General features: G+C 49.1%; 1 protein-coding gene across 6 annotated transcripts in view; it reads left to right on the forward strand.

The window, feature by feature from the left end:
• Window positions 1–897: 897 nt before the first annotated feature.
• The window catches only part of LOC142568146 (uncharacterized), a 326,673-nt gene continuing 300,605 nt past the window's right edge, over window positions 898–26,965 (forward strand). For 3 of the 6 annotated variants that reach the window (XM_075678219.1, XM_075678221.1, XM_075678222.1), the window contains exon 1: window positions 898–2,246. In XM_075678219.1, coding sequence (XP_075534334.1) covers window positions 2,204–2,246 — 43 coding nt within the window. In that variant the 5' untranslated portion in view covers window positions 898–2,203. The remainder of the gene's footprint in view (window positions 2,247–26,965) is intronic. The other 3 variants (XM_075678220.1, XM_075678224.1, XM_075678223.1) reach the window with 2 other exon arrangements.

The following is a 26,965-nucleotide window of genomic DNA, read 5'->3' on the forward strand; positions in this document are numbered from 1 at the left end:
CACTTCGGGATCCCGTACCGACCAATCACAAGAGACCGGTACGATGGATGCCTTATTTGCCCTGTGCGAAAGCAGACTCGCTGCCATCTTTCTAGGAACCTCAGGGCCCGTTCACGAGAGAGAGAAACCAATGTTTGAATACTCGTAAAGCACACTGCTCCACAGCGCTCTGCAGAATCTACTTGCGTTTTCTTATAGTACATGAACAGGCCAAGTTGCACGTGTTGTACGTGGCCAGCAGGCACACGTACAACACGTGCAATGGATTAGCGGGAACTGCAGCTAGTTTGTGCAGTTTTTGCCGCTTGAAGACGACTGGCGAACAAATAGAACGAGCCGAGCAGTAGCCGGGCGTTACGCAAGACGTAGCATGCACGGTTTTCATTTCCTCGTCGAAAGGGAAGAGCCCGACGCTCTAGAGCCAAGGAGCGCGACAGAGCGTGTTTTATTGCTCCGTCTCTACGCAGCCGACCATTTTCGTTATTTCAAACGCTCTGGATGCAGCGCGTATCTTTTCTTCCTCCTTGTTTCGTCTGCCTTGTATCGTCCGTCTGCTTAGCGTATTCGTCCGTCTGTCTGCATCGTATATCCGTCTGTTTGATGCGGTTCGTCTGTTGCTGGCGCGCCCCTTTCTTTCGTCTGCTTTCCTCCGTCGTTTGCTTGCACTCCTCCTCCTTGTGCTATGGTCTCCAGCGGCGCCGCGAAATACGTCGCCGCGGGCGTCAAAACGCAGCAGGAAACGATCTAAATGACAGTTTTTTATCCCGTCACGTGCCACGATGCGCTGAGTGCGTCCTGAAGCGGGTAGGCTGTGCGCGAAGCGTAAAAGAAACTCCTCGCTTGCATAACCGTTGGCCGCGATGCATGTGCGTGCGAAGGAGAGTATGCGGTGCGGTTTGTGAAGAGAGGTGGTGGCGAGGGGCCAGCGAGAATGCAAGAAATAAAAAGCCCAAGCCTTCTTTCCTTCTCGCAGCTTCTTGGCGTGGCGAGAAGGGTCTCCGTATGCCGTTCCGAGGTCTGGCAGAGCGAGTACAGTAGTAGGCAGGCCTTCCGTTGCGGCTGTTCGTGCGGTAGGCGCGCACGGCGCAAGTTTGTGTGGCCGTGAAAGCGCGCGTAGGAGACCGCGAACGCGTTCAAAATTGGTTATCTCTCTTGCTCGCGCGAACGAGAATAATGCGGCGGCATCTATAACTTTCACATCGCCGTTTGAACATCGTACTCTATCAGGAGGTGACAGAGTCGCAAGATTTTGCCGCACCCATCAACACGCTGTGCAACAGCCATCGGAAACAACAGTGCGACGTATGGACGTCCGCGCGTAGTGCGTCGCCCTTCACCTTCCTTTTCGGATGCGTCCTATCGCCTGCATCCGATGCGCGGAGCCACCACTGTCACGGCTGTCACGTCGTCGTCTGCTCGACCGTGGACCGCGCGCCGCTCGGAAGTGACGTCATCGCGCGACGCGCGCGTGCGCCTTTCGTCGCGGGAAAAGAGAGCCGTTGTCGTCTGCACGGCATCGCGCGTTGTCGACTGCGTGCCACGCCAGACGGCCGCGTCTTCGAAACCGACGACGAACCGAAGTGACCGACCCCGAAACAATGCAGCTGTCATCACGTTTTCTACGGTGTGATCGATCGTGAAATCTAACTCCTTGCATCAATTTTCTTTTTGTCGCTAAGTGTGGACAGCACTGCGGGATTCGAAGCCGGTTTCCGCAGCGAAACTACGGATGCCGCTGTTCCGTCTGGGCGAACGGTAGACGTATATTCCTTCTGCCAGCTGCGAGCGTGTTTGCAAACACCTGCAGGATTCCGATTTCGCTTCCAACGCTCCGATGGTGCGCGAGTGTGTCAACGACTGTTTCTGGTGAATGTGACGCGCTGCTTCCGGTCTTGAGGGCCACTGGCTGGCTCATCTAGCGCATCCAGACTGTAACGGACGCGCGCGATTCCGATTTGTCCGTCGGAAGCGAAACCCTACCCTGAGAGAAACGACTTCCGCGTCGACTTCGACCGGCGCCTTAGGTCCTCGGCACCGGATAACCATCTCTCCGTGCAGTGAGCCTGACGTCAGGTCTTCAAGGTGACGACGCCGGCGCGCCAATTTTAGTCGCCGTGTTCCGGACACTACGGCCGTCGTGCTCAGCGGCTGCTGTTATTCTGGTGTTGTGTATCGTGAGTGCGGCCAGAGAAAGACGACAGACATGGCAGCGGTCGTGCAAAGAAGGCAGATTAGAAGGCCCACGGGTGAGCTTGTTGTTCACGTGTTCTCTCACCGCTTTGTTGTCTTTTGAAACGTCAATACGGATGGACATTGACACAGACAAAGTACCTCAGAGATTAGCACTACACGCACAGTGTATGTCATAATCACTCCTCTATGTTCCAGTGATAAAGGGACACAGCAGAGAAGAATGATTTCTTCTGTATTAGTAAATAGCCCTTCCAAAGTGACAAGAACACCACTCTTACCGCAAGAAAACGCTTGGTAGGCCAGAAAAAGGGTAAAAGCGAAAGGCGGGTGGCACCGCCTCCTTGAAATTCCCGCACTGCCCGCCATGGATCTTGACGACGTCTGTTAGGGAATAGGTAATTATTTAGCGCCAAAGATAGACTAGATTGGCTTCTAAAGGAACCAAAGACTGAATGTGACAAGTTTCGGGAATGTTTACACAGTCAATGCCACCAAAATGCGAAAAATTACTTCGAAATACGTGACGTCACACTGACGTACGGCCATTCTGGTTTCGGCGCGAAATTCAAAAAAATAAAACTCTGACCTTCATTTTCTCTTCTAATAATCGTCCTATTATCGCGAAATTAACGACAACAGAGCTTTAAAAGACTATTCTAGGAGTCTAAACTCATTTATTATTGCACTTTAGTGTCCCTTTAAGGCGTACACCTTCGAAGAAGTGGTTCCTTACTTATTAATCTAACGTAACGGAGGGCTACGAATTTATCCGTGTCACCGGTAACCCGAACAGCAATGCGCAGCTGTGTTCAAGAGAAATCTTGAGCATTGTGTATGCAAGAATCCGTTTGGTTGTATGACTTGGGTTACGAGGTCATGGGATGGAATATATTGTAGCGGAACTGATTAGCGCAGTTATTCACTCTGGCGTGCTCAGTCTTTCTTTTTTTCTTTCTTTCTTTTTTAATTTTCTTGCGCGGCCTTATAATGGTTCGAAAACACCACAAATGCAGTGAAAGTTGAATTTCTGGCTGAACCATTTGACTATAAGTTAATTTCCTCTCACCCGCATCAGTTATGGCTTGGCGTGTTCATATGAAAGCAATCTTTGGCAAACGCAAAAGCCGGTTAAGAGCAATTAGCTGGTCTGAGACGAGGACCCAATTTCAGTTGAAAAATCATTGCAGTGGAACTCTTTCAAATGAAATGAGACAAACTAAACCGTTGCCAACCAAGAAGGGTTGATTTTTGGCAAAGCCTTCTTGGCTGAAAATTACTTAATTTGCCTAATTTCAAGCTTTCTCCGAGCAAAGTGATATCAGTCGAATGCTCACCGCCGATGTACGAGCCACGTGAAACCACACTTTCACTTTAATCGGGTAGGAAGAAGCTTTCTAATTGTCGTCTTATAATGTCCCGTTACATGCAATGTCGTGAATTAGCGCAACTTTAATTCTGCAAAAGGCAGGCGCATTTCTCGAGCACTAGCTGAATAACTGCCTTACGTATTTCGTAATGTGCTCACCTTTTTCAGGTTCCCTAATCACGGGACAAAAATGCTCACGATGAAGTTAATAGAAACATCTTGGTACAAGTCGACAGACATATAAGCTCCTCTCGAAGATATGTGTTCGATCATACGTCGAATAATCTCTGCTACTACATACAATTATATATTTGCTGCGAACTGTGTACATCGCCACATCTTTTCATTTAAGCGTTCTGCACACTCCAGAACATAAAGAAAAAAATAACTCTCATTAGTAACTATTTCTACCTTTCAGTTTAAAGATACAGTTACGGTTCGATATGCCTGTCTTGGGTTCATTTACATACCTGGGGCCGAACTCACAAAGGGTTTCGTTCGTAGCTGATGCCTGCCATTGGCAGGCGACCTTCGCTAATATGTTCGCGGTCAGTATTTGCGAGAATTGGCTCTTAGAAAAAAAAGAAAGAGTAAATAAAATTTGGCGGCGGGAGTCAACGACCGGAGCGCGAACAGCGAGCTATTCGCTTTTACTCGACAATTGAGTGAAAATCGTTCCTGTCCGTAGTACGGTGCGTTCCGCCGGCTGTACCATAACGGTCGCGTCGATGCCGAACGGCGCCGCGTCGAGAATACGCCCGAAATACGCGCCATGTGGTTGCCACTTGCTGTCCCACATGCGCAGTGAACATGCACGCGCAACTTGACGCGTTCTGTTTTAGCAGTTCTGGTTATCGTTTGTCGACGAGTGTCGTTCGAGGGCACACAGTATGCCGGGATTTATTTCGCTGCGTTCTATTCTACCCTTACCGTTCCGCCAGTCACGACCTTGGCGATAGCCCTAGCGGCGCGCCGCTTGGACGAATGAAGAGACATCTGCGAGGAATAGAACTGGATATATATGTCCCATTATCCCGGCCCTCGGCTCCAGAATTCAGTCACCGCACGCAGCATATATATAACGCGCTTTGTGTCTGCGGGCGTTGTGGCGTGCAGGCTCAATGCAAGACGCAGGAGCGAGTCTAATCGCATCCGGCGCACAATGCATGCGTGACGCAGCTCTCCTGAGTCTGCTCATATATACCACGCCGCAAGTGACGCACAAATTCGCGCTTATTCATTCATTTTTATTCGCGCTCGGGCGACAGCTCCGCTTGCTTAGGGCGTCTGGCTGCCAGCTGGGGCTGGGGTGCTTCGGCTACGGACTTAAAACGACGTTTAGGGCCGTATATAAGAGTGTGCTTACGTAAAATGTTTTCGTAAGAGTAGGTGGCGGCTAATATAGTGACGCCGGACATATTATGAACGAGGCAGGTCAGTCGCAGTGTGGTTTTTAATGCGAAACCGCTATATGCCCCGTTACGCGAAAATCCGGCGTTGTAGTCGGCGGCGGGACCGAACGATGGTACCAAAAATGGCCGACGGCAAAAGGTAAAACAACGTAAAAAAATTGCTCGAACTGACATCAACTTATTCAGGGAGGTTCCCGCAAACAAATGCCCTTATTAGGTGAATATCGGTCTGGGTGGGAATCGAACCCGCGACGCGAGACGAGCACACTTCCCCGACGCCACGGCTTTCTTTTTTCTATCTTTATTGTCGGCGTTGTCATTATACACAAAGAATGCACAAAATATCAAACGCGCAAAAAAAAAAAAAAAAATGGGTGGTCTAGTGCTTGCGTCATTGGGCACGTGACGGCGCAACCAATGGATAGGACGTGGCGCCACGTCACGAGTGTATGAATTCAGCGTTAAAAAAAAACATTACTTTCCAAATGAACGCCGCTTAGCCGTCCTTTGAGTAAGAAACTCCTCGCGGGCAAGCGAGCGCCTTGGAACGGTTGCCGCGCTTTCATTCGGCTTTATAACCGAGGCGCAGTTAAAACCTAGGCGAGAGCTTGAGCGGACAAGGAACGCGCAGAAGAAAAAAAAAATACACTTCACCTAAGCATCTACATAGTGCTTTCTCATTCCCACACGTAAGCAATGTGATGTGTCTCTGTCGGATTCTTTAGCAACTGAACAGACACCATCAAGTCACAAATGCTTTGGTTTGTAACTGTTTTTGATTGGCATTGTGTAAGAATGCGGTCGTGATTATAATATTGGTGGACGATTTTATTATTATCATATATAACCACGGTAATTGTCGTCACGATCGGTGTTCAAGGTGATGTTGGCGCCTGTAGAGGGTTGCACCTACTCATCCTTTCTTTAATTAACCGTTTAATTTTAATTAACATGTTTAATTAACAGGGCCGGTATTCTATTCACAAAGAAGCTCTTACGCTAGAATCAGTTGTTCGTAATGGAAAATTTCATGCAATCCTGATTCCGGACGTACCGTTAGCGAGGGCGGCCAGTCAATCACCGAGAGCAGCTGCGAGCTAACAACTATGTGAATTCAGCCTCGGATTTTCGCAAAGCGACGAAAATGCTGCGAGCAAGGATAAAAGAAAAAGAAATTCAGTTACAGATGTAGCTAAAGTTCACCCAGCTCGTTTTTACACGAACTGCGCTGCATGTGGGATCTGCTTTGCAAGCGAGCCGCCTCCTGGTGTTTTATGTACTCCTCCATCTAAAGCGCACGCAATTAGTGGTAAGCCGTGCGCGTTCGGTGCACAAGTGTTCACGCATGCGCGCTTTCACGCGTTTTGCGCTGCTGACAACCGAAAGATCCTAAAGGTGTTAAAAAAGAAAACAGAGCAGCAACAAAACAAAAACCGAGCGCGCACCCGTACACTATCGAGAGCGGCACAGCTTTGGTAGCACCTGTTGGATCGCTCGAAATAAGCGGCGAAAACACAATGGCGCTTCACGCGTGTACAGCGCGGATGTGAGGTGAACATCGCGCCAAATGAATCGGACAGCCATGGCCTCGCTTGTGCGGGCATGGTGTGATTTATCTATTGTTTCGGGGGAGAGAATTTCGATGCTGTTCCGGAGCCTGATTCGCAAGCATTTTCTTTTTTTCCCTTTTTGTGTCTATACCTGCCCTTTGCAGTTGAGCGGCGGTCTTACAGCGAATGCCTTAGCTGTGTTCGTCAAGGCAAACACAGCTAAGACATTAGCTGACGATGGAACATCTTGCGTGTGCGCGTCGACACGGGCTTTCTTCAGTTACGAATCGGTTGCTGCATTTGTCGGTTATTAAATGATGAGATCTCGGAAAAGTACACAATGACAGGGTCGGCTGTATACTTATATTCAAAACCAAACTGCAGCACTAGGGAATGTATAGGGAAAAGGGGGGTGGGGGGATAACGTTGCTGGGAAAAGACTGGTATATAGAGAGTAACTTTGCTTTGCCGTTTCTCTTTGTTGCACAGCAAACAATAAATGTAGCTTCGTAGAAATAAATATTGTAGCTTCGCGCTACATTTAGCTGGGCGGCAATTTTCTCTTTCAGGAACCTTTTTCCACCTTGCGGGATTCCGCGCAATTGATTTGCCCATAACAGACAAGCATAAAGATAAATCATTTTAGAGATTGATAATGATATATCTAACTTCAGTCGGCGGCTTCAAAAAAAATTTGGGATACACTTCAAAGCCTTTTACCGTTTGTGCAGAGCTCTCCATGGCATAAAAAGCACGACACTTCCAAAGACACTAATATTAAAATGAAATAAACGCTTCTCCTTCACACTTATTCGTTCATCGACGACTTAATTATGCTTATTTGTTCGTCGGCTTTCTGAATAGCGGAGAAAAACTGCGTGCCGCATAATTTCGAGGAGAATATGGACGCAGCCAGCAAATAGTAATTCGCGATGGACAAATGGGCTTCGCAGAAACGACGGCTTTATTGGTCGCGTTTCTCTCTCTCTCTCTTTCTCTCTCTCTCTCGAGTGGCTGACATCTCATTGCACGCGGCACTTCGTCTTGTCACGCTGCTGACACACGGCTTCACTTATCCAACACGCGCGCACGTACACACCAACGCGTACGAGGCAATCTTTAGCTTGCTTGCTTGTATCCTCGCGACTGAACCACATTTCGAGTGCACTGTCCCCCTTTCTATTCCCTTGGCAACGCAATTAAGCAAGCGCCAGACGGCCGCCGTCCCTCTCGGTGACCTCTCGCAATCTACCAGACTCGAGTTTCGCGTAACTCTTCTTCTGTTTTATTTATTTTAGCTCGTTTATTCCTTAATGCGTCTTATTTTCCCGCCTCGCGAGGCAACGACACTCTTCCCGCCACAAACGCGACCACCGTTATCAATCGTCGTTAGCTCCGGTGTGTGCAAAGACACGTCTGCGTGTGTACGTCCGAGGCGTCAACATTCGCGCCGACTTCCGCCAACGCCTCCGCTTTCCTTTTATCTTTTTCTTCCCCCTCGATAAGCGGCATGCCTGCGCATGCACGGTGCCGTTCTTTACGGCCACTCGGCCCGCAATCTCTCGCCGCGGCAGTAAACTGCGTCGCAGCACTGCGAATCGCAGAGCGCCGCGCGCGTAACCCTTAAGATTCGCTGAAAACTTCGCATGCAGAGTTCGGCTTGTTTCCCGTTCTCTCTCCAGTTGAGCTCAAAAGCCGTTAAAATTATTATGCGTCTGGGGATGATAGCCGCGAAGTTTTCGGATCCCACTGATGACGCTTACCGTTCCGCAGCTGCTCGCGGAACGTCGGACGCGCTGTATATTTGAGTATAGTATAGTATAGTATAGTATAGTATAGTATAGTATATAGTATAGTATATTTGAGTGCTCCCGATGAACTCTGACCAGGAATTGTGCGGATTTCCCGACCTCACGCGAGTGCCGGCAGCACGACTGCACGGTCTTCTCGCGCGTACCGCCGCACTCGCCGAAATGTGGCCGCCTTAATTGGCAGGGATTCGAACTCGCAACCTCGTTTTAAGCAGCAGAATGCCGTAGGTCGTTCAGTGATCGAGTCTCCGCGCGGCTGGTATAGCGGTCTACTGAGTGCACGCCTTCTCAATGAACAAAACAGATCAGTGTTGGAATTCCAAAATATGTGACTTTGTAAAAGTTAATTTATTTATTCATTCATTCACTTATTCACTGATATTTAATAGGAATTGTAAACATTGGCAACTAGCCCACTATGTCGCCGGCTGCTCCATCGTTATAAATTGTTAAAAGCCGTTGGTCGTGGGTCACTCGCCAGTGCTTAAGATAAGTACGTTATCGCCATTGGCAGGTGAGTGTTCAAGCGAATTTGTCCGACGCACCATAAGCTTCGTGAACACGGACCCGTGTATGTCTGCGATGCCGCGGTTATATACCAGCACGACATGAGTCGCAGAGTATGGAGTTGGAGATTGAACAAACGCGTTGATTGGTACACTTTAGAACAGCAAACATCGTAACGTTTCAGAGTGTAATTAGAGAAGCCTATTTCGACCGATCCAGAGATAAAGAAAAGGGTGGATTCAAACGTCCCTCGATTTAGTTCACCTGTATCGTGGAGTTATGCCTGACAGTTTCGACATACATAGCGACTGGAAACGAACACAGCTCTGGGCCTAAGATAGGCACCATAACACTTGTATGTATTTGCGCTTCAAACGAACATTATTGCTATTCGCATGGCCGTTCACGTAGTATATGCTGTGCTCAAACTGCAGACCAATGGCTTGCGTACTTGAGTTACTTTAGCCAGATAAATGGAAGGCCTTTCACTGAGAGTGAGGTCACGGGACCACTGCCTCATCACAAGCAGCAGAAAAAGCAGTAGCCCTCCCGCGCGGTCCCTGAAGTCAATCGGTCAGAGTTACCGTCTCTGCGGCAATGCAAGAACAAGAACGTCATAAAGGGCACATAAATAGTTAAGTTAACATAACTCGGAGCATTGGCAGCCGAGGCTTATTTCGTTTTTATCTTCTGAAGGCCCGAGCTCATCGCAAATGTTATTCGATCTCGGACCGCCCCAAGGCCTCGTGCGTCCGTTCGGGACTCGGGGTGCAAATTGTCCGCGCCATCTGTCTGTCTGTGTTTTCTCGTTTGCCTCTGACAATGCGGGAACTACTTGGTTTACTCCTTTCCTTCGCTAAGAGGAGGCAACGAGATCAAAAACGAAAGCACAGGCCCAGAGAAAGCGAGAGAGGGAGTGGAAAAAGAAAAAAAAAAGAACATGCGCACGCGCGCATAAAAGAAAGATTGCGAGAGCGTCAGAGTCGTTTAACTAAGTCACACGAACGCGAGAGCTTTACTAGCGTATTCGTAACCTTGCTGTGTTACCCTCTGCCCAGTGCAGGGTACGGAACTGGAAATTTGTCTTCTGGTGAACGTCCCCGCCTTTCCCTTCTCATTTCTCTCTCTCTCTCTCTCTCGCTCACTCCAATTTTTTCTGCCAGAATTTGTGACGTTTCCTGCTATACTATATTCATTACTATTACATGAAAGTAAGTGAGTAACCAGCACCATCATAAGTTTACTACTTCTGTTTCTTTCATGATTACTTCAATAATATAAAGTATATATCCACTCGACGCGTTCAGTTCGCTACCCTTTTACTTTCGCGAGGTACGCGAGCCCTTAAAACCAAGAAAGGTCACTACACGGATGGCCCGAGAGCAGTGCAGCACCGTCTTGGGAGCACGGCTACCCGGCACTCGTTCAAAGAGAAACAGACAGAAAAATTTTTTAAAAATGAAGAAAGCAAGGCTGACAACGGGCGTGCCGCATGGCTTGCTCCACTAATGAGCCCTGCGAGGGGCCCGGCGTTCGCTAGCACTTTCCGGCAGGTGGCCAGGAAAGAGTGCGCGCGCAAGCAGAGGGAAGGGTGTCCATGCTAAATAAGCCGTCGGAGACTTTGCGCAGGAAACTTGCTCCGAGGGTGCCGCCTTTAGCGAGAAGCAAAGTAGACCGCTACGCACGTAACACTCACTTCGTGCACTTCATAAAGTGATCGGATGGCGAAGAACGGACTGGGAAGCGTTTCTCGGAAAGATCCCTTTCGCTTTCCGTTCGTTGTGCGCTTCGTCGGTGGTTCTCAGCGCAACAAATCGCGCTTCCTCTTAAGCCGTGATCGGTGATCAGGAACGATTGGAAGAAAAATATTCATTACGAAAATATCAAGATATGCACCCAGGACACGTAATGCTAAGAGTAAACGGGCGTTCTGCACATTACGAGCGCGTCAGAATGAAAAAAAGAGTACCAGAAACGGGTGGCACGTATCCGCGACCGTTACAAGGTGTTTTCGCGAGGACGCATACCTGCAAAACTTGGTTTTTTTAAAAGAGGTTATGCGAGAGGTTGTTGGCATTCTAAAAAGAAAAGAAAGAAAGAAGCGAGGCAGCTCACGCGGGGCAGAATAAGTTTGAGAAAACATAGACGGGCGCCAGTCCGTCGGCCGTGTCGCACGATTTGCGCGGCTAATGAGTCGAGCACCGCTGCGTGCGAGACTCGGCTCGTTCTTTCTTTTGTTGCGTTGCGTGTCTGCCTTGGGCCTCGTCTTCATCGGGGCTTCTGCTCCCTTTGTTATGCCGGTCGACCGCTGTGCTGCGGAGAGGCTGCAGTACGGGCACGACGATGCTCCCAGGCGACGGGCGTGTAGTGGTGGCGGTAGCAGCGCGGTGCATGTTATTCCGTCTGGGCTCTGAGTAATGGAGCTTTCCCGCAAGGCTTTCGCTTTCGCGATGCTCCTCCTTCACGGTTGACCCGGCGCGGGGTGGTCGTGACCTTGACTGTGCGCCGAGGAGCCGGCGCCGCGCCGGGTCGTCAGGTGGTGTGGTGCCCCTTTCGGAGAGCCCCCCTCCCCCCCGTGAACGGCCGCTTGGTTTGGAGCTTTCGTGGTTATTCTTGCTCTCTTTTCTCTTTCGTACTTTCTTTCTTTGCAACATCTGAGCTTTTACTTACATGGTCCGCTGCTTCCTCGTACGTGGTCTTGGCCACTAATGTTTCTTTGACTTTTGTTTTACGGCGCGACCCCACGTGCTTTTTGCTTGTTTGCCGTGGAGCGCCGCGACATGCTATTTTGCGTGGCCCTACAGATTCCTTGAGGCTGTGTTGCTTTACACGTGCGTTGCATGCAAATGCGCAATTGTTTGTGCGTGCATGTGTGCGTGTGCGTTGCGCCAACATCAAGTTGTTCGGGTGCCCTTTCACCTGCCTCTAGGCAATTAGGACTATGTGTAAGTGCTGTATTGGTTCCGTCTATAGTGTTTCACAAGAAAATACGAAGGAGGGCGAGTGATTTCACTTTCTTACAATCTTTCTTCATTTATCCTTTTTTTTTTTCTTCACTTTTGCCGTGTAGCACAATTTATGTTGGCCAGATCTCGCTTGTAGACGTTCCGAGAGCGCACGTCTGCCCCTGTCCGCAATTAACGACAACCGCCGATGGGGCGGAAGAATGCCGATTCGTAGCGAAGCTTTAGCGCTGAAGCTCTTTCGTCACTTTCGTCGTCCTACTTCTTCGGTTCCACAAAAGCAACAAACGACGGAACGACAGCATCCGCTAAACGCGCGTATCACGTGCGCCCGCGAGCCTCGCAGAATCCATCCCGCAACCTCACGTATCGTTCCACTAGCCTCCCGCCATTTCTACGTGCTGTACGGAAAACTTTACGAGCCCTAAACTAGCTTTCCCGACAGTGTCGGCGTCATCACGTCTGAAGCCCCCCACTCACCGAGTACGAGTTGGTACACTTCCGCGCCCGGGAACATTTTATTCGATAGCGCACTCTGGCACTGCTAGAGAGATGTAGTTCATCTTTGATTTTATCAGTTCCGTATTGTACCTTTTCTTCTTATCCTTCTTGTCTTTCGCCGTCGTGCCCCGACCTCCCCGCAGTCACCGCGGATGTCACTGTAACGGTTAGCCGAATGTGGTCGATCACAGCGATTGCGACGTATACTGACAGCCCGGATTCAGAGCGCAAGATTTGGCAACGCGGAAGTGAACGAGGCTCGCGCGGTTCCTTCGACGCCTTCCATCAACCTCCGAAGCTTCATTCCGGCCTCGCGCCCGAGTAGTCTTATGTTTCTTTTTCTTGTTTACACTCGGGGGGCACGAACGATGCGGCGAGGACGATTGCATTGCCAGAATAGCGCTTGCGCGCTCTAGCGTCAGTATATCGTCTCGTGTCCGTTCCTCTCTCGTAGTTCACAGTCGCCGCGTGCTCTCTCTGGCTGAATATATTTGAATTATGATTCGCCGTCTTCACTGCGGGGGCGCCAGAGACACGCCCGTTTGACAGATAGGTGTCTCTCTGCATGGAATGCCACGCGCCCGCACGAAGAATCCGTGGCCGACGCGCGGAGTGTCGACAAGCGGTTGACAAGCAAAGCATTATTACGTTGCGACATGCTTGAAAGCGAAAACAAACAAAAAAAAAAACGCTTGAAAAGAAAAGAAAAGTGAAGCGCTGTGTGCGTTTTATCGTATACATGGGTGTTTTTTGCTATCTGTAAAGAGTTAAACCGTGCAAAGTGCGCTGTTTCCTGGTGCTACTTATTTTTTGCTTTTGCATTTTTTTTTATTTACGCCATCTCAAATGGTACTGACCCCAACGATAGGAATGATGGCAAAGTGACATAAATAACTCCAGAAAGAGAACGATACGAGAATGAGAAACTACGAAAAATTAAAAAAAAAACGCAAAGTGAAACGAACCAAGAAAACCGTACGAAATGTATACCTAATGAGTCAAAAATACATATGCAGCGCGTTTAGTTTCTTTTTTTCACTTCGAAGAGTTCTTTCTTCAAAGCCCACTAGAGTTACTCGAATCACGTCACTGTCCGTTAATTATGTGCCCAGGCTGACATCACCTTCAAGAAAAATTAAAGTGGTCTATTCGATAATTAAGCTAATTGCGTCGAGTAAGTTCATAGTTACAAACATTGCGGCGCATTTGTACATTGGAATGTTCGAGGGAAACGTCACGAAGGTCACGTTCCGTGCTTCGGCATTCTGAAACGGCCACGTAAGGGCGGAGAAAGTCGGCCTCATATTATTTGTCAAGTTTACCCGATTCCGCACGCGGCACTGCGAAGCGCAGCTTTGCAGTGCAGCCCGCCTGCGACGTATAGCAGGGCGGGGTGACATGAAGCCGCCGCCACTGTTTCATCTTCCGGCGACCTTTATTCGTATTGGCGGCGTGCGGAACTGTCGATGGGAGGCATGGCCACGTACTTCAGCGGCGGAGGCGAGACGGACCGCTTTATCGCGCCACGCATAACCCAGCTGCATTTTTCGCCACCCAGCTACGCCACGGGAGCGTTCCATCGGGGACCACGCTTGGCACTGTTGCGCGCGTAATCAGGTCACTTCAGCAAAGAACTCGAGGCCAATCATTTCGCTTAACATGGCCGTTTTCAAACGTAGAAACACGGAACTAGACTTTTGGGACAGTTTCTTTCGACATTCCAATACAAACATGTGACAGAATGTTTCAAATAGCCTAATTAATCTAACTATTTAATTATATAAATGATTGCTTTGGTTTTTTTTTGCAGATATTGTACGCCTAGGCATATAATTAATGCGTACCTACGTGATTCGCGTAACCGTGGTGGGCTCTTTGAATAGGAAAGCAAAACGTGCTCGGAGTAAAAGAAAAACACACTGTATACATACACATGTACGAGAACAGCAGTACACGTAAAGCATAAAAATGCACACCTGCAACAACAGTCTTACTTCTGGCATCAAACGACCCATCTTGATCAATGTGTGGCTATCGCTCTAGCATTTAACGATCCAGAAACCGCGCAGAAGCGCATGCGGCTTTGCAGACGCACTTGGGGACATTACCAAAGGTCTTCCATCGACATCAGGAATCGTCCGGCGCTTACAGTTTAACGCGCACGAACGCATTTGCCGAAGCCCTCTACGGGTCATTCCAGTCGTGGAAGACCTCCGAAATCTATTGGCCCACCCCGCAATGGACGCCTCCTTCGCAAGCTTCGAGCGCAAGAAATATGACGTGCCCACCAGAGGGTGCACAGTGGAGTGCTGTGTCACCGGTAGTGAGAGAGCACGACACAGCTGCGCGGTGCGAAGAAGGCGGTGCTCAGGAGCTTAGGCCTATAGCCGATAATTCTTCCTTAAAACGGCCGCGCTTCCTTTCTTTTCTCGGTAGCGAATTGAGCAACTTCGTTTTTCTCTTTTTTTTTTTTTTTGCTCGCCTTCGAAGTTCTGCCTCTTCTCGTCCCCGCGGTCTGGTTTGCCCGGGCGCCCACCGCTTACATAAATAATTAATGGCCGACACGCCGACGCCCTCTGCCCTCTTCTCGACGCGCTATCGGCATGTCGGTTGCGAACCGACTCGTTCAAGGACGCGCCGAAAGGACCGCACGTGACCGCTCCGCTCCTTGCGCTGCGGCTTCGCGTTGCGAAACCTGTCGAACAGCGCGGCGCCCGATGATTCGCACGCCTTCAATTATCGCGCGAGTTTTAGGCCCCATCCTTTTAGGTTGCTCGTAGCTGCGCCTTTTGCTCTCGGCTCCGCTTATCCCCGAAGCCACAGCGGAGACGAGCTGTTAAGCTTGGAAGAAAAGAAATGCCACGCCCACGGCAAGTTGAAGTGGATGAAGACAATAACACCGCCGGCGGCAAGCCAGTTGGCTAGAGCGAACTAGGCGAGCCACTTTGCCAAGAGGTCGGTCGCGTCGACATTGCCAATATCGGAAAAGGAAGGTGTGTTCCGAGTTCGTTTTGTATGGGTTACGTTATGTCGTAGAGTTTAGCACTAACGACGCTTTCGAATCACATATAGGAGTTTGAAGATTGAATGAGGAAGAAGCTGTATACCTTGATACCAGACTTACTCAGCTTCACTGTATATATGAACACTTATTATCGCCGTTTGAGCTCTTTCAGTCTCAAAACGTATCTTCGATTTGCGTTTCCGTCTGGCTCCTAAGTGTACGATTAGATGGTTTTCCCAATGCTATGAATCATAAAGACAGAGTCTAAAACTTTTTATTGGGGCCCTCTGTACAGGTCTAAGAGGCAAAGGTTCAACTGATCATAAGAAAGTTTCATAACGTCGAGACTTGTTGCAGAACACTACCGCCGCCGCATCCACAGCTCGCGAAGACGCGAGAGGCAACTCTCAGATTGTTGCAAATCAGCACGTTCTCGGACCCAAGGAGGCTTCATCTCATGTTCCCTACTCAATATGGCAAACGATTCAAATACGTCGAACAACTAGGAACGCTCCGGCACATTGTCGTAGATTGCAAGGAAAATCCAGCCTTGCTTCCTCTACCCCCTTACCCCACCCTCAAGAGCAGTGGGAGACGCTGGTGTCCAGCTCCGGCCTCTCGGACCACATCATGCTGGTCGAGAGGGCGGTCGCAACCAAGACGGCGCATGGATTCCCGTTAACAGGGAACCATTCCTGCAAATCAAGCCATCCGTGGGCTCATTAAAGGCGTTTTGTTTTCCCTTCCTTCCCCTTCCCCCTGCGCAGGGTAGCCAACCGGAACTACCTCTGGTTAACCTCCCTGCCTTTCTCTGCATTATTTTCTCTCTCTCTCTCTCCCTCTCAAGACTTGTTTGCCGCATGGTAGTGTTGTGGTACAGATATCTAGAGCAACCTGCCAAGTTGTCGCGACTTATGAATAACTAGCTGAAAATTATCTGGCCATATCTGCACTAAGACCTGATAATATTGGCGCCATGCTTAAATTACATTAATTAGTCGTCACTCGTCAGTGTAAAACAATCAGCGAAACGCTGAAGCCTCGAAAAGAAAACAAGACAATGGAAGAACAGAAACCACAAGCTCTGTTTCTAAAAAAAAAAAAAGTCACAAATGTTAAGTATGGTCAGGCAAGGCACACTTTCACATACAGTTTTCAGCCTACATTCCTGACCTCTTGCTTTAGAGTTTCATCACTGAACACCTCCGCCATATACGGCGGTGCTAGTAACCACGACTTCCGCCGTAACCACGACTCCGCAAAGTCCAGATTTCCCTCCACGGCCAATCCGTAGTTACAAAAAGTTGGCTCTGTTCTGCGCACTCGTGTGAAACGCTGCGCCACGCGCCATAATCTCCCGAGAAAATAAGCGCCGGTTTCACCTTCTGGCCCGCGCTTTCTTTATTCGCGCTGTCCACCGTTATTGCGCGACGTTTTCTACGACTACGCCGCGCCGTCACTCCCGTCCTGTCCAGCGACAATCCCTTCCCTTTCTCGGCAAACCGCTCAGTGTTTTCCGCCCGCTCGTGTCGCAAGGGGCCGTCTCTGGCAGGTCCTCGGAACGGCTCTCCGAGACGCGCGGGAGGGAGGTTTTATAACAATATAGCCTGCGCAGACGCCGTGCTTCTGCAATTTATTGTTCCGGGGTCTTTCGCTGATTCTTATTTCTTACTCTATTCCGTCCGCAGAATGCAACAACGCCGAGCACCGCAGCAGCATTAGCAATCATTGTCTGCGCAACAGACGCACAAAACGTGAGCGCGCGGAGAAGGACACTACACACTGTGCGCGCCGCCTCACAAAGGGAAACGCTTGTCCGTTGCTTCTTCTTGAAAACACACTTGCGGCTCGTGGAGGTCACGGACGTCGTTTCGCTGCCGCCGGAGGCCCTGCCCAAGCCCGCACAATAGTACGCGCTATAACGTCGTTTGCGTGCGCGCGCGGGCTTGGCTCGGACGCCCAAAGAAGCGCGGGAGAGGTTACGCGTTGCGTTTATCCGTGTGTATGTATACGCGGATATTTTTTGGGCGTATATGTTCATTCGCGCTCGTGCTTTTATAGCATAAAGGCAGGGCCTTCTGTGGTTGCCCGCCGCTTCCTATACCACGGGCGGTAGGGCGGTTCTTCCGTTGGCGGAAGTCGTTGCCTCTCGACTCTTCTCCCTCCGTCCGCGTGCACTTTTGCGGAGAGCCGTCTACTTCCGGTTGTTTACCGGCGGTGGTCCTACGGTTATTGCCCGATTCACGGCTGGCCTATCGTCATCCTTGTCTTGTTTTTTTTTTTAAGTTCATTTCTTTGCTTGCTTGAAGGAAACGAGTTCGACGCTGCACTTCGTGCACTGAAAGAGTACAGTCGGAGGAGTGTACGGCGCAGAGAGGGGTAAAAGCTTATGGCTCAGTGCGGCGAGTCCGTTGTGTCCAGGTGTGTTCAGGGTGCATGCAGCACTTAACCCTTAAGGCCTTAACCGGCACTCTGCGTGCTCCACTCAAGCGCCGGAGCGGTCTCGCCTCCTAGCGGCAGCGAGTACAGAAATAAGTCCGTAGCTGGTGCTGCCAGTGTGAACTTCATTATATAATCTTTTGTTGAAGCCTTTCTTATTTTTGATAGTGCCGTGCTGATGAGTTCGAGGGATTTGTTTCGTTGTTGGAGACAACTAGCGTTATTAGAGAGAGGTGTTCATCGGCTGAAGAGCTCGTCGATCGCCGGGACCATCTTTGGTGCGCGTTTGCCGGGCTACGCGGACTTCTTGCACGCTCTGCTTTTAACGCATGCATTTAATCACGAGCAGAATAATTGTGCTCCTCACAGGTAACATGCGCCGACTATGTATTATGCATGCATAGATTTACAGTTTTTATCGAGACCTTGGTATACTTATGGAGTGCGTCAAGGCAGTTTCATTCTGTGCGATCGTGAATGCTTTTGACTACGGACGCGATAGCGTTAAGGGCCGCGCATAGCAGAAAATCCGGTGTCATCGTCGCCGGAGTTGTCCGTGAGCGAAAATTTCCTTATATATTTATGCATAAGTATATGCCACGGCTTTATATATGATGTGCGGTACATGCGGGTTATGTTGCCACATCGTTCTATCACCAAAGATGCTTGTACTTTGTCTTACACTCTTGAAAAAGTTGTTCCTCGGAATTTTGAGAACAGCCCAAAAACAAATGTCATGAAACAAATTCTTCTGGCGCGACTGTGCGCTATAGCTACCTCCCGGGGCGGCCCACGCAAGACGCGTCCAAGGCATCGAGGAGTGTGGACGCACTCGCATCACGCTCCGCAATTTCCATGTTTTTCGTGTGGTCCAGTTCTTCGAACCTACGAAAAGTGCGTCTCATCGTTTCCGGGAAGTCAAGCGGCAGCCAGGGAGGCCAGAATTTTGGCCCTTGGACCATTTTTCACGGAAATACTACCAAGGGATTGCTACCTCCACAAGTGAGCCAGTGTAGGCCTACCGACGAGTAGCGAGCGGCGGCAGCCGCGACGCCGGCTGCGACTCCGCCACTGCCGCGACGCCGACGCAGATGGCGTCTCAAACTCCTGCGCGTTGTGCGAAAAGCGGTTCAGCGGGAAGAGCCTCGACCAGCCATGATTCCAACACCGAAGAGCACATGGATTGCACGGACATTCGACCGCACCAGGCGATGGCCACCGACGCAGGGATAAGCCCATCACCGTCCACCATCAACAGCGGTGAGAATACGACCGACAAACGCATTCAAGACGCCCAAGAGGGATGGACCACAGTTGTGTCCGTCAGGGAAAGAAAAATGCAACGGAGAGAACGTGCGCAGGAGCACCGGAAGAACGAATCCCCAAAGAACGCAGACAAGCCAAGATTTCGCACGAGACGCAACGGGAAGAAACTACCACCCTTACCAAAGGACGATTTCAAGGTCATTGTGAGACCGCATCAAGGACTGCCGCTTCGAGCAATTACAACTCCCGTGATGGCCCGTGCTATTATAGAGGCTTGCAATGAAAAGATCCAAGGTGAGCAGTTTCTGCTACGTATTAAGCCTGGATCGAACATTGTAATTGTTTCAACCCCAGAAAAGGAAGTCGCAAACACATTGCGCCAGATTACATCACTCAAGATAAATGGAAAACCCCATGCGGTGAAAGCGTATGTAGCTCTGGGGGACGGAGCAGTTCGGGGGGTAATCCACGGACCCACCCCACATACGCCCTCAGACGTCCTTAAATCGAAAATCAGAGTGCGCACGCTGAATGTGGAAGTCGCTCACGCACGAATGCTGGGGGACACTAAGAGTGCCGTCATTGTATTCTTCGGAAACATAGTACCAAGATAGTGTACTACGAGGGAGGCGAAATGGCCTGCTATCCGTATCGAAATACAGTGCAAGTCTGCAAAACATGTCAAAGGGTGGGTCACAGAACTGATGTGTGCCCACAACCGGAACTGTGTGTGTGTAGGATTTGTGGAACGGAAGATCCTGCAGACGGACACGAATGTAACCCGAAGTGTTCCTCGTGCGGTGAAGCCCACCTAACGGGGGACCGAAGCTGCAGAAAGCGTCTAAAACAGGTCCGCCGACCAGAACCGTCGTCAGGACGCCAAGAACGGAAGCCATCAAAGGAACGCAGCCTCAAGCGTAAACAAAGGTGGTTCGAGTCGGAGGAAGAAGAGGATGAAGGATCCATTCCCTTCGACCAGGAAAATTTCCCGGAAGTACACCGTCAAGAAACCGGGCCGGGACCAGAGAAGTCCAAGATGAAGAACGCAACACCTCAACACCCTCAGTCCAGGGAAACCATTGGCCAACCACAAATGGCGGCACCAAAGGTAAGCTGGGCGCAAGTTGCAGCTCTCACTGCACAACATCATACGAATCACAAATCGGTAGCGGATCAGAAACTTATAGAAGAAAATAGATCACTAAAAGCCAGTCTGGCAGAATTGAAGAAAGAGATGGCTGCCCTTAAGCAAACAATACACGACCTCGCAAACAAAACAAAAGAAGCGTCTACAACACATGTTAGTAAACCGACACCAACACCAGAAGAGCCCATAGGCAAGCAGCTGGAAACAATCACACATCAAGTACAGATAATGTTCGCAGAATTGCGTGCTCTTAAGAGACACGTAGACGATTCCCTAAGCTGCATCAAAGTAACCACACGAAAACGCATTAATGATAGCCCAGGAGCTCCTACCCGTCGTCCTAAAGTGATAGAGACGACGGATATAGCGATAGTACCATTCATGGCTGACACGGCACACAGAAACAGTGAAAACCTTGAGGTATGGCAGTGGAATTGCCGTACGTTACGCAACAAACATGCTGCTCTTGCACAATATATACAGTCAGCGCCAGTCCTACCCGACATTATATGCCTACAAGAAATTGGGCAAATTACACAAAAACTTAAAGGATACGAGACGTATTCCAATCCCGATTATCCTAGGGTCTCCAGCTTTGCGAGAAAAGACCTGGCCCTCAGCGTCACGTATATGCCACAGCACGACACACAGCATCAAATACTAACGGTGTGGCCATGCAAAAGAAATAAAGCCAAGACTGTAATCGTAAATATATACAGTCCTCCTCGAGAGCGAGCACCATGCTTCGATACCCTACTAATTTATGCAATATCAGACATGGAGCGAAAAGACAAGCTGCTAGTGGTTGGTGACTTCAATGCACCACACTCCGCCTGGGGTTACAACAAAGACTCAGTGAAGGGAAAATCACTAGTTGAGACGACAGATCGATACGGGTTAGAACTCATTACAATACCGGGGTGTTACACACGTTTAGGCAATAGTGTAGCGGCGGATACAACCCCAGATCTAGCTTTCTCGAGCCATCCAGGGGAGACGCGGTGGACAAATTTGGAGGAAAATTTGGGCAGTGACCATAAAATTGTCTCGATAGACATCAATTCCCCCCAAATCCGTCGCTCCCTAGGGAGGGCTTGCATTACAGACTGGACTGTATATCGAGATAAACAAGAGCAGCTCATTTTCCCAGAAGATATTGAAACCTGGGTGGAGCAAATACGCGAAACACACGAAAGAGCAACGAGGGAGATTGCTACAACATCGGATATAACAGCGGTAGACAGCCGCCTCATACATTTATGGGAAGCACGCAGAAGCCTGACGAGACGATGGAAAAGACAAAGATTAAATAGAAAGCTCAAAATACGTATAGCTCAACTAACACAGGAGGCTAATGCTTATGCACAAACACTAGAAAACAATAATTGGCACGAATTCTGTGAATCTCTACAAGGAACCTTACACACAAAAAATACATGGGCCATTTTGAGAAGCATGATAGATCCTGCAAGTACAAAAACAGCGACGAACCGAGATCTGCGATTGCTTGAATGCGAATTTCGAGACGCTGACACCCATCTCCTAGACACACTAGAAGACATGTATATAGGAGCAAATTCCACGCAAAACCATGATACTCCCACATATTTAGGAAGGAACAATGCGGAGCTAGATGCCTCTATATCGGTGGCAGAGGTTTTCGCGGCAGCGCAAACTTTCAAGAAAAATACGGCGCCTGGACCGGACAAAATAACAAACGCCATGATTCGCAATCTTAGCCTCAATGCTTTAACAGGGCTAACAGATCTTTTTAACAAACATGTATGGACTGAAGGAGGTCAAATCCCACAGGCATGGAAGCATGCAGAGATAATTCTAATACCGAAACCAGGGAAACCGAGGGACATAAAAAACCTCCGACCCATATCCCTTACCTCATGTCTGGGTAAGCTTTTTGAAAAGGTTATACAGATGAGACTCACTAGGTACATAGAAAACAACAACCTTTTCCCGGAAACTATGTTCGGCTTTAGACAGCATATGTCGGTACAGGACGTGTTTCTCCTACTGAAAGAAGAAGTATTAAACACAGAGAGAGGAAATGCAGACAGATTCATAGTAGCATTAGATATCAAAAAAGCTTTCGATACCATCTCGCACGAAAGCATTTTAACGGAACTATCGAACATGCACTGCGGACAGCGCATTTATGAATACATAAAATCCTTTCTAGACAACCGCACAGCCACGATAGGGCTAGGATCCACCCGCTCAGATGTTCTACAGACCCCCAAAAGAGGAACGCCGCAAGGTTCAATTATTTCACCGCTACTCTTCAATATAGGGATGAAAGGACTAGCGGAGAAACTACAACGGATCCCAAACTTAGGACATGCGATTTACGCGGACGACGTAACTCTCTGGACCGCAAAGGGATCTCTAGGGGAACGTCAGGAAACCCTCCAGAAGGCAATTGGCATTGTTGAGGATCATGTAACAAAAGCTGGCATGAATTGCGCCCCGGAGAAGTCCGAACTAATCCGAGTAAGAGCGCCTTATACACGAAAGGACGATAGGCTTCCGATAAAGTTTGCTCTGGGAGGTCAAACAATACAGGAGGTATCTAAAGCTCGGATACTCGGACTATGGATACAGGAAAATGGAGCAGTAGGGCACACGATCGCAAATCTCCGGAAAACGGTTAACAGCGTGTCTAGGATGATAAACAGAGTAGCAAGAAACAGAAAAGGCTTCAAGGAGGAAGAGACGATAAGGCTCGTACAGGCATTTATCATAAGCCGTGTAACCTTTGGCCTTCCTTTCCAAAAAGTCTCAAACTCAGAGGAAACTAAAATAAACGCCCTTATACGCACCGCTTATAAGGCGGCGCTTGGTCTACTGATTTGCACTATAGCACGACCCTTTTTAATGCAATGGGTATTAGCAACACGTTTGAAGAACTCGTGGCTGCAACACTGATCGCACAACGAGAAAGGCTCAATTCCACGGAGCAAGGTCGAACACTTCTCCGTCGATTAGGGTATCCACTCAGACCGGCACATTGTAACGACCAAACAGAACTACTCCCACCGAACATACGAGCGCAGATCTCTGTGGCCCCAATCCCTAAAAACATGAGCGAGAAATACCACAGACAACGGCGCCTTGCACGGGCCAGGACACTCGAACGCAGGTTCGGTAGAAATCCGGAGGTTTATTACACGGACGCGTGCAAACAGGATAGCAAAACTTTCACTGTGGTAGCCACAAACGCACAAACTACTATTTCCGCAATAGTCAGAACAGGGTCGGTGGCCACAGCAGAGGCTACTGCGGTGGCTCTGGCTATACGTGACGCTGAAAATATAGCACGTTCTGCGTTAATACTAACCGACTCGCAGTCGGCATGTCGCCTTTTCATGGCAGGCACCCTGCCCAAACTCACCGTCAAAATCCTAGGAAGAAATCTCACGGAACACCACGCTATTACGTGGTGTCCGGCGCACGCCGGAGTGAGCGGTAACGAGAGGGCGGACCGCCTCGCTCGAGAATATAGCATCCGAGCGACGGAACGCACTCTCGTAGAATCTCCGATCACAGCAAAAGATATCTTGGAGGCACAGAGACGAGGAAGGCAACGGTATAGCTTTCCAGACACATCCTTGGACTCAGCGCAAATGCGGGACTGGCGCCGACTACAAACCCGTACACACCCACACCTACTCCTACTACACCACATACACCCCACCCGGTATCCCAACACTTGCCCTTGGTGCGGAGGGCGGCCATCTCTTGACCATATCACATGGTCGTGCCAGAGTCGGCCACAAGAAATCCAATCACCCCTTATGGGGCAGAACTCCAACAGTAGGCAGTGGGAGGTGTGGCTAGCCAGCACGGTGCGGGAGGACCAACTGGCCCTTCTTGACCAAGCCCGGCGTGCCGCGATCGCCAGTGGGGCCCTGGACTGAGGGACCCACCCACTGGACCTGAGTGTGATTTTCTTTTTTTTTTTTTAAATAAAAGTTTATACTACTACTACCCACGCAAGAGGCCGCGTTTCTACCAGAAATGTCGCCTTCGCATAGCGTTCGCCGCCAGCGTTTCTTGGTAAATATTACGGTTACAGAAGCTCCAGTTGCCGGGAAGTGGGAGCAGCAGTCACAGATTTTTTAATGCTATCGCATTCCGCTCTTAAGGGCGAAGCTTAAGCGTGCTCCAAGATATTTTATTTATATTTTTCACTTTATACTGTTTCCTTGTCTAAATTCGTTAATATCTGTGCTTGGTATGATTTTTGGGATAGTGCGCTCATAAGTCGCGAAATTTCCCATATTGTCGCAGTTAATAAACAACAACAACAACAACAAAAAGTCGGCATTCACAAAAGGCACTTAAACTACAACCAGTCCGATTTTGGACATATACAAAGCTTTAGATTATACTATAACTATAACTATACTTTAGATTATAGGTAATGAACCGTACCCCCGCCTCCGTTTCGTGAAAGGAAAATCATGTCATGGAGCAATGAAAATGCATTTCGCCATGAAGGACGGGTGCCAGACTGATCCTGAATATATCGTAGCATAAGATCGAATGCGTGACAGGTGCACGTTTGTCCCGAAGAAAAAAAAAAAGTTGATCGAAACAAAGGACACCGACCACGTCACAATTAGTAAAGTCCACAGGATGAGATGACAATCTTCATAAAATTAGATGGGTCATAGAATTCATTATATTTTCAGTTGAAGGAGAGAGAGGGCGACCACGAAAAAGCCACAGCACTTCAGTTAAGTCGCAACGTACAATTTCATATTAGTTAAGTAAAGCTCCCACCCTCTAACTATGAAAGATGGTCAGCGAGCGGCGAAAATACATTTCCTGTTTCATCCCGCTGATCACTTCTGCGCTCTCTGGCTGTTGAGGGAGAAAGGCAGTAATTGAAATTCCTCGCTCTGGGCAAGCCGCCCTCGCACGCTTCTTGGGCGTCGTCTCCTCTCTACTTTACGTGCATCGACTAATAATCGCCTTCCTTCCATTGAACGGCGCCTTTTATACAGAGCAAGGAGAGCGTGCGTGTGTTTAATTCTTACCACTGGAAAGTTCCATTTTAGTATCCACTCCGCCAAATTTTCGGGCTGCCACAAACAATTAATATCTTTCATCCCGTATTCGGATTTCTTTATTTTATGCACGATGACGCCGCTCTTAAAGGAAAAATCAACAGTTAAACCCACTCAGTTTAAACTGCTGAAGTATTCTTTCAGAACTCGATTTTTCTTCATAGAGAAGAAAAGGAAAGGCTGATTATTATTGGTTGCAAATGAACGCGAAACTTCCACTTGCTTTATATGCTGTGGCCGTAAATTCAGTGCCACTACGTCATTGTAACATCACGTGTAACATCAGAGGGTGGTGTCAGCGTCTGTGATTGGCCCGCTTGACTTGGCTTGCGGTAGATGGTACAGAAAATGGCGGCGGCGTCCAACGGAACGTTAAAGATGCCACAAGAACCGATCCTCAGCAAGGAATAATTTGCGAAGTGATGTCGCATACGTGCCGAAAGGGCTCGATAACGCTGTGGTACCACAGAAAAATGTTTATTACGCAAATAAACCCACGCTCCGCGGCAGCTCCCGGTAGGTATACTCTGTTCCATACACAGCAGTCAACGCTGTGGAGGCTAGAGAGACTTCTTTCGGTGGCTTCGTTCGCACTTGGATATAGGTCGATTTTTTTTTTACTGCAATTGTGCGCACATGATGTTAATGTAGGCTCAGTGAAACAAGTTTTAATGCTTAGAAACAAACACACTGTGGTATACGGCTGCTAATGCGTTGTTTTAGATAATGTTTATTTTTGTTGTTCTTTTCGCGTTTTTTATTTGCAACGCGTCGGGAGGAGCCTCCCGTGCATACTCGCACGAGCGAACGCTGTTGGCGCGCAGCGAAGCACGGACGGAACGTGCGGAGTGATTACTTGACCGAACTTCTTGCGTAGCATCCACAGCGTTGATGGTATGTGTGGAACGGAGTATAGTGCCAGAACAATTGGTGGGCAGCCATCTTCTAATCCTTTCGGAACGGGTCAGCCTCCGGCTATTCAGAAAAAAAAAATCAGTTTTGTTCGGCATGGTAATACGTCTTTAACGCGTACACGTCACTTTGACGCTATGGGTTTTCGCGGTTTTGTGACTTCGCGTGACAGACAGGCGAAGTAGGCGCAGCCCGAAAACGTTTGATCAATGGCAAAGTATTATGGTGAAAAAAAGGCATCGAATGAGAAAAAATAATGTTTTCTTTCGTTCGGTCTAATCATGCATAATCATTGTGCACGCACCATATCAGATGGGGCGTTTCCACGGTTTTCGTGACGTCACGTAAGAGAAAGTCGAAGTGGGGGTGGCCCGAAAATTTTTTGACCAGTCATGGAGGGCTAATTTCAGAATTGGTATAGAAACGTTTGGAAAAGCTTTACGTTATAGCGCCCCTGAGCAGACGTTCTCAACATGCACGACGTCACAGACCCGCTTAGTCGGAGCCTCTGGGGGCGGGGCAACCCGTCTTAGGTCTTACGCATTTTCTGGCTTGCGAAGACGCCTTTCGCAGCAATCACTCTTAGACAAAGGTACACCCTTTGGGGTGTATATCTGCCACAAAACAATAATCGTCATCTGCCTCTCTTGCGTTTCCTTTCTTGAAAACGCCGAGCCCGCTACTTTCCTGTCTGGAATGCTATGCCATGCTGATAACGCGCATGCCGTTCGTTACTGGGAAGTACCGGGCTCGCAGCGTTAAGGAAAGGAAACGGGGACAAGACAGGTGGCATTTATTGTTGTGTGG

Source organism: Dermacentor variabilis, unplaced genomic scaffold, assembly GCF_050947875.1.
Source record: "Dermacentor variabilis isolate Ectoservices unplaced genomic scaffold, ASM5094787v1 scaffold_17, whole genome shotgun sequence".
Classification (NCBI taxonomy): Eukaryota; Metazoa; Arthropoda; class Arachnida; order Ixodida; family Ixodidae; genus Dermacentor; species Dermacentor variabilis.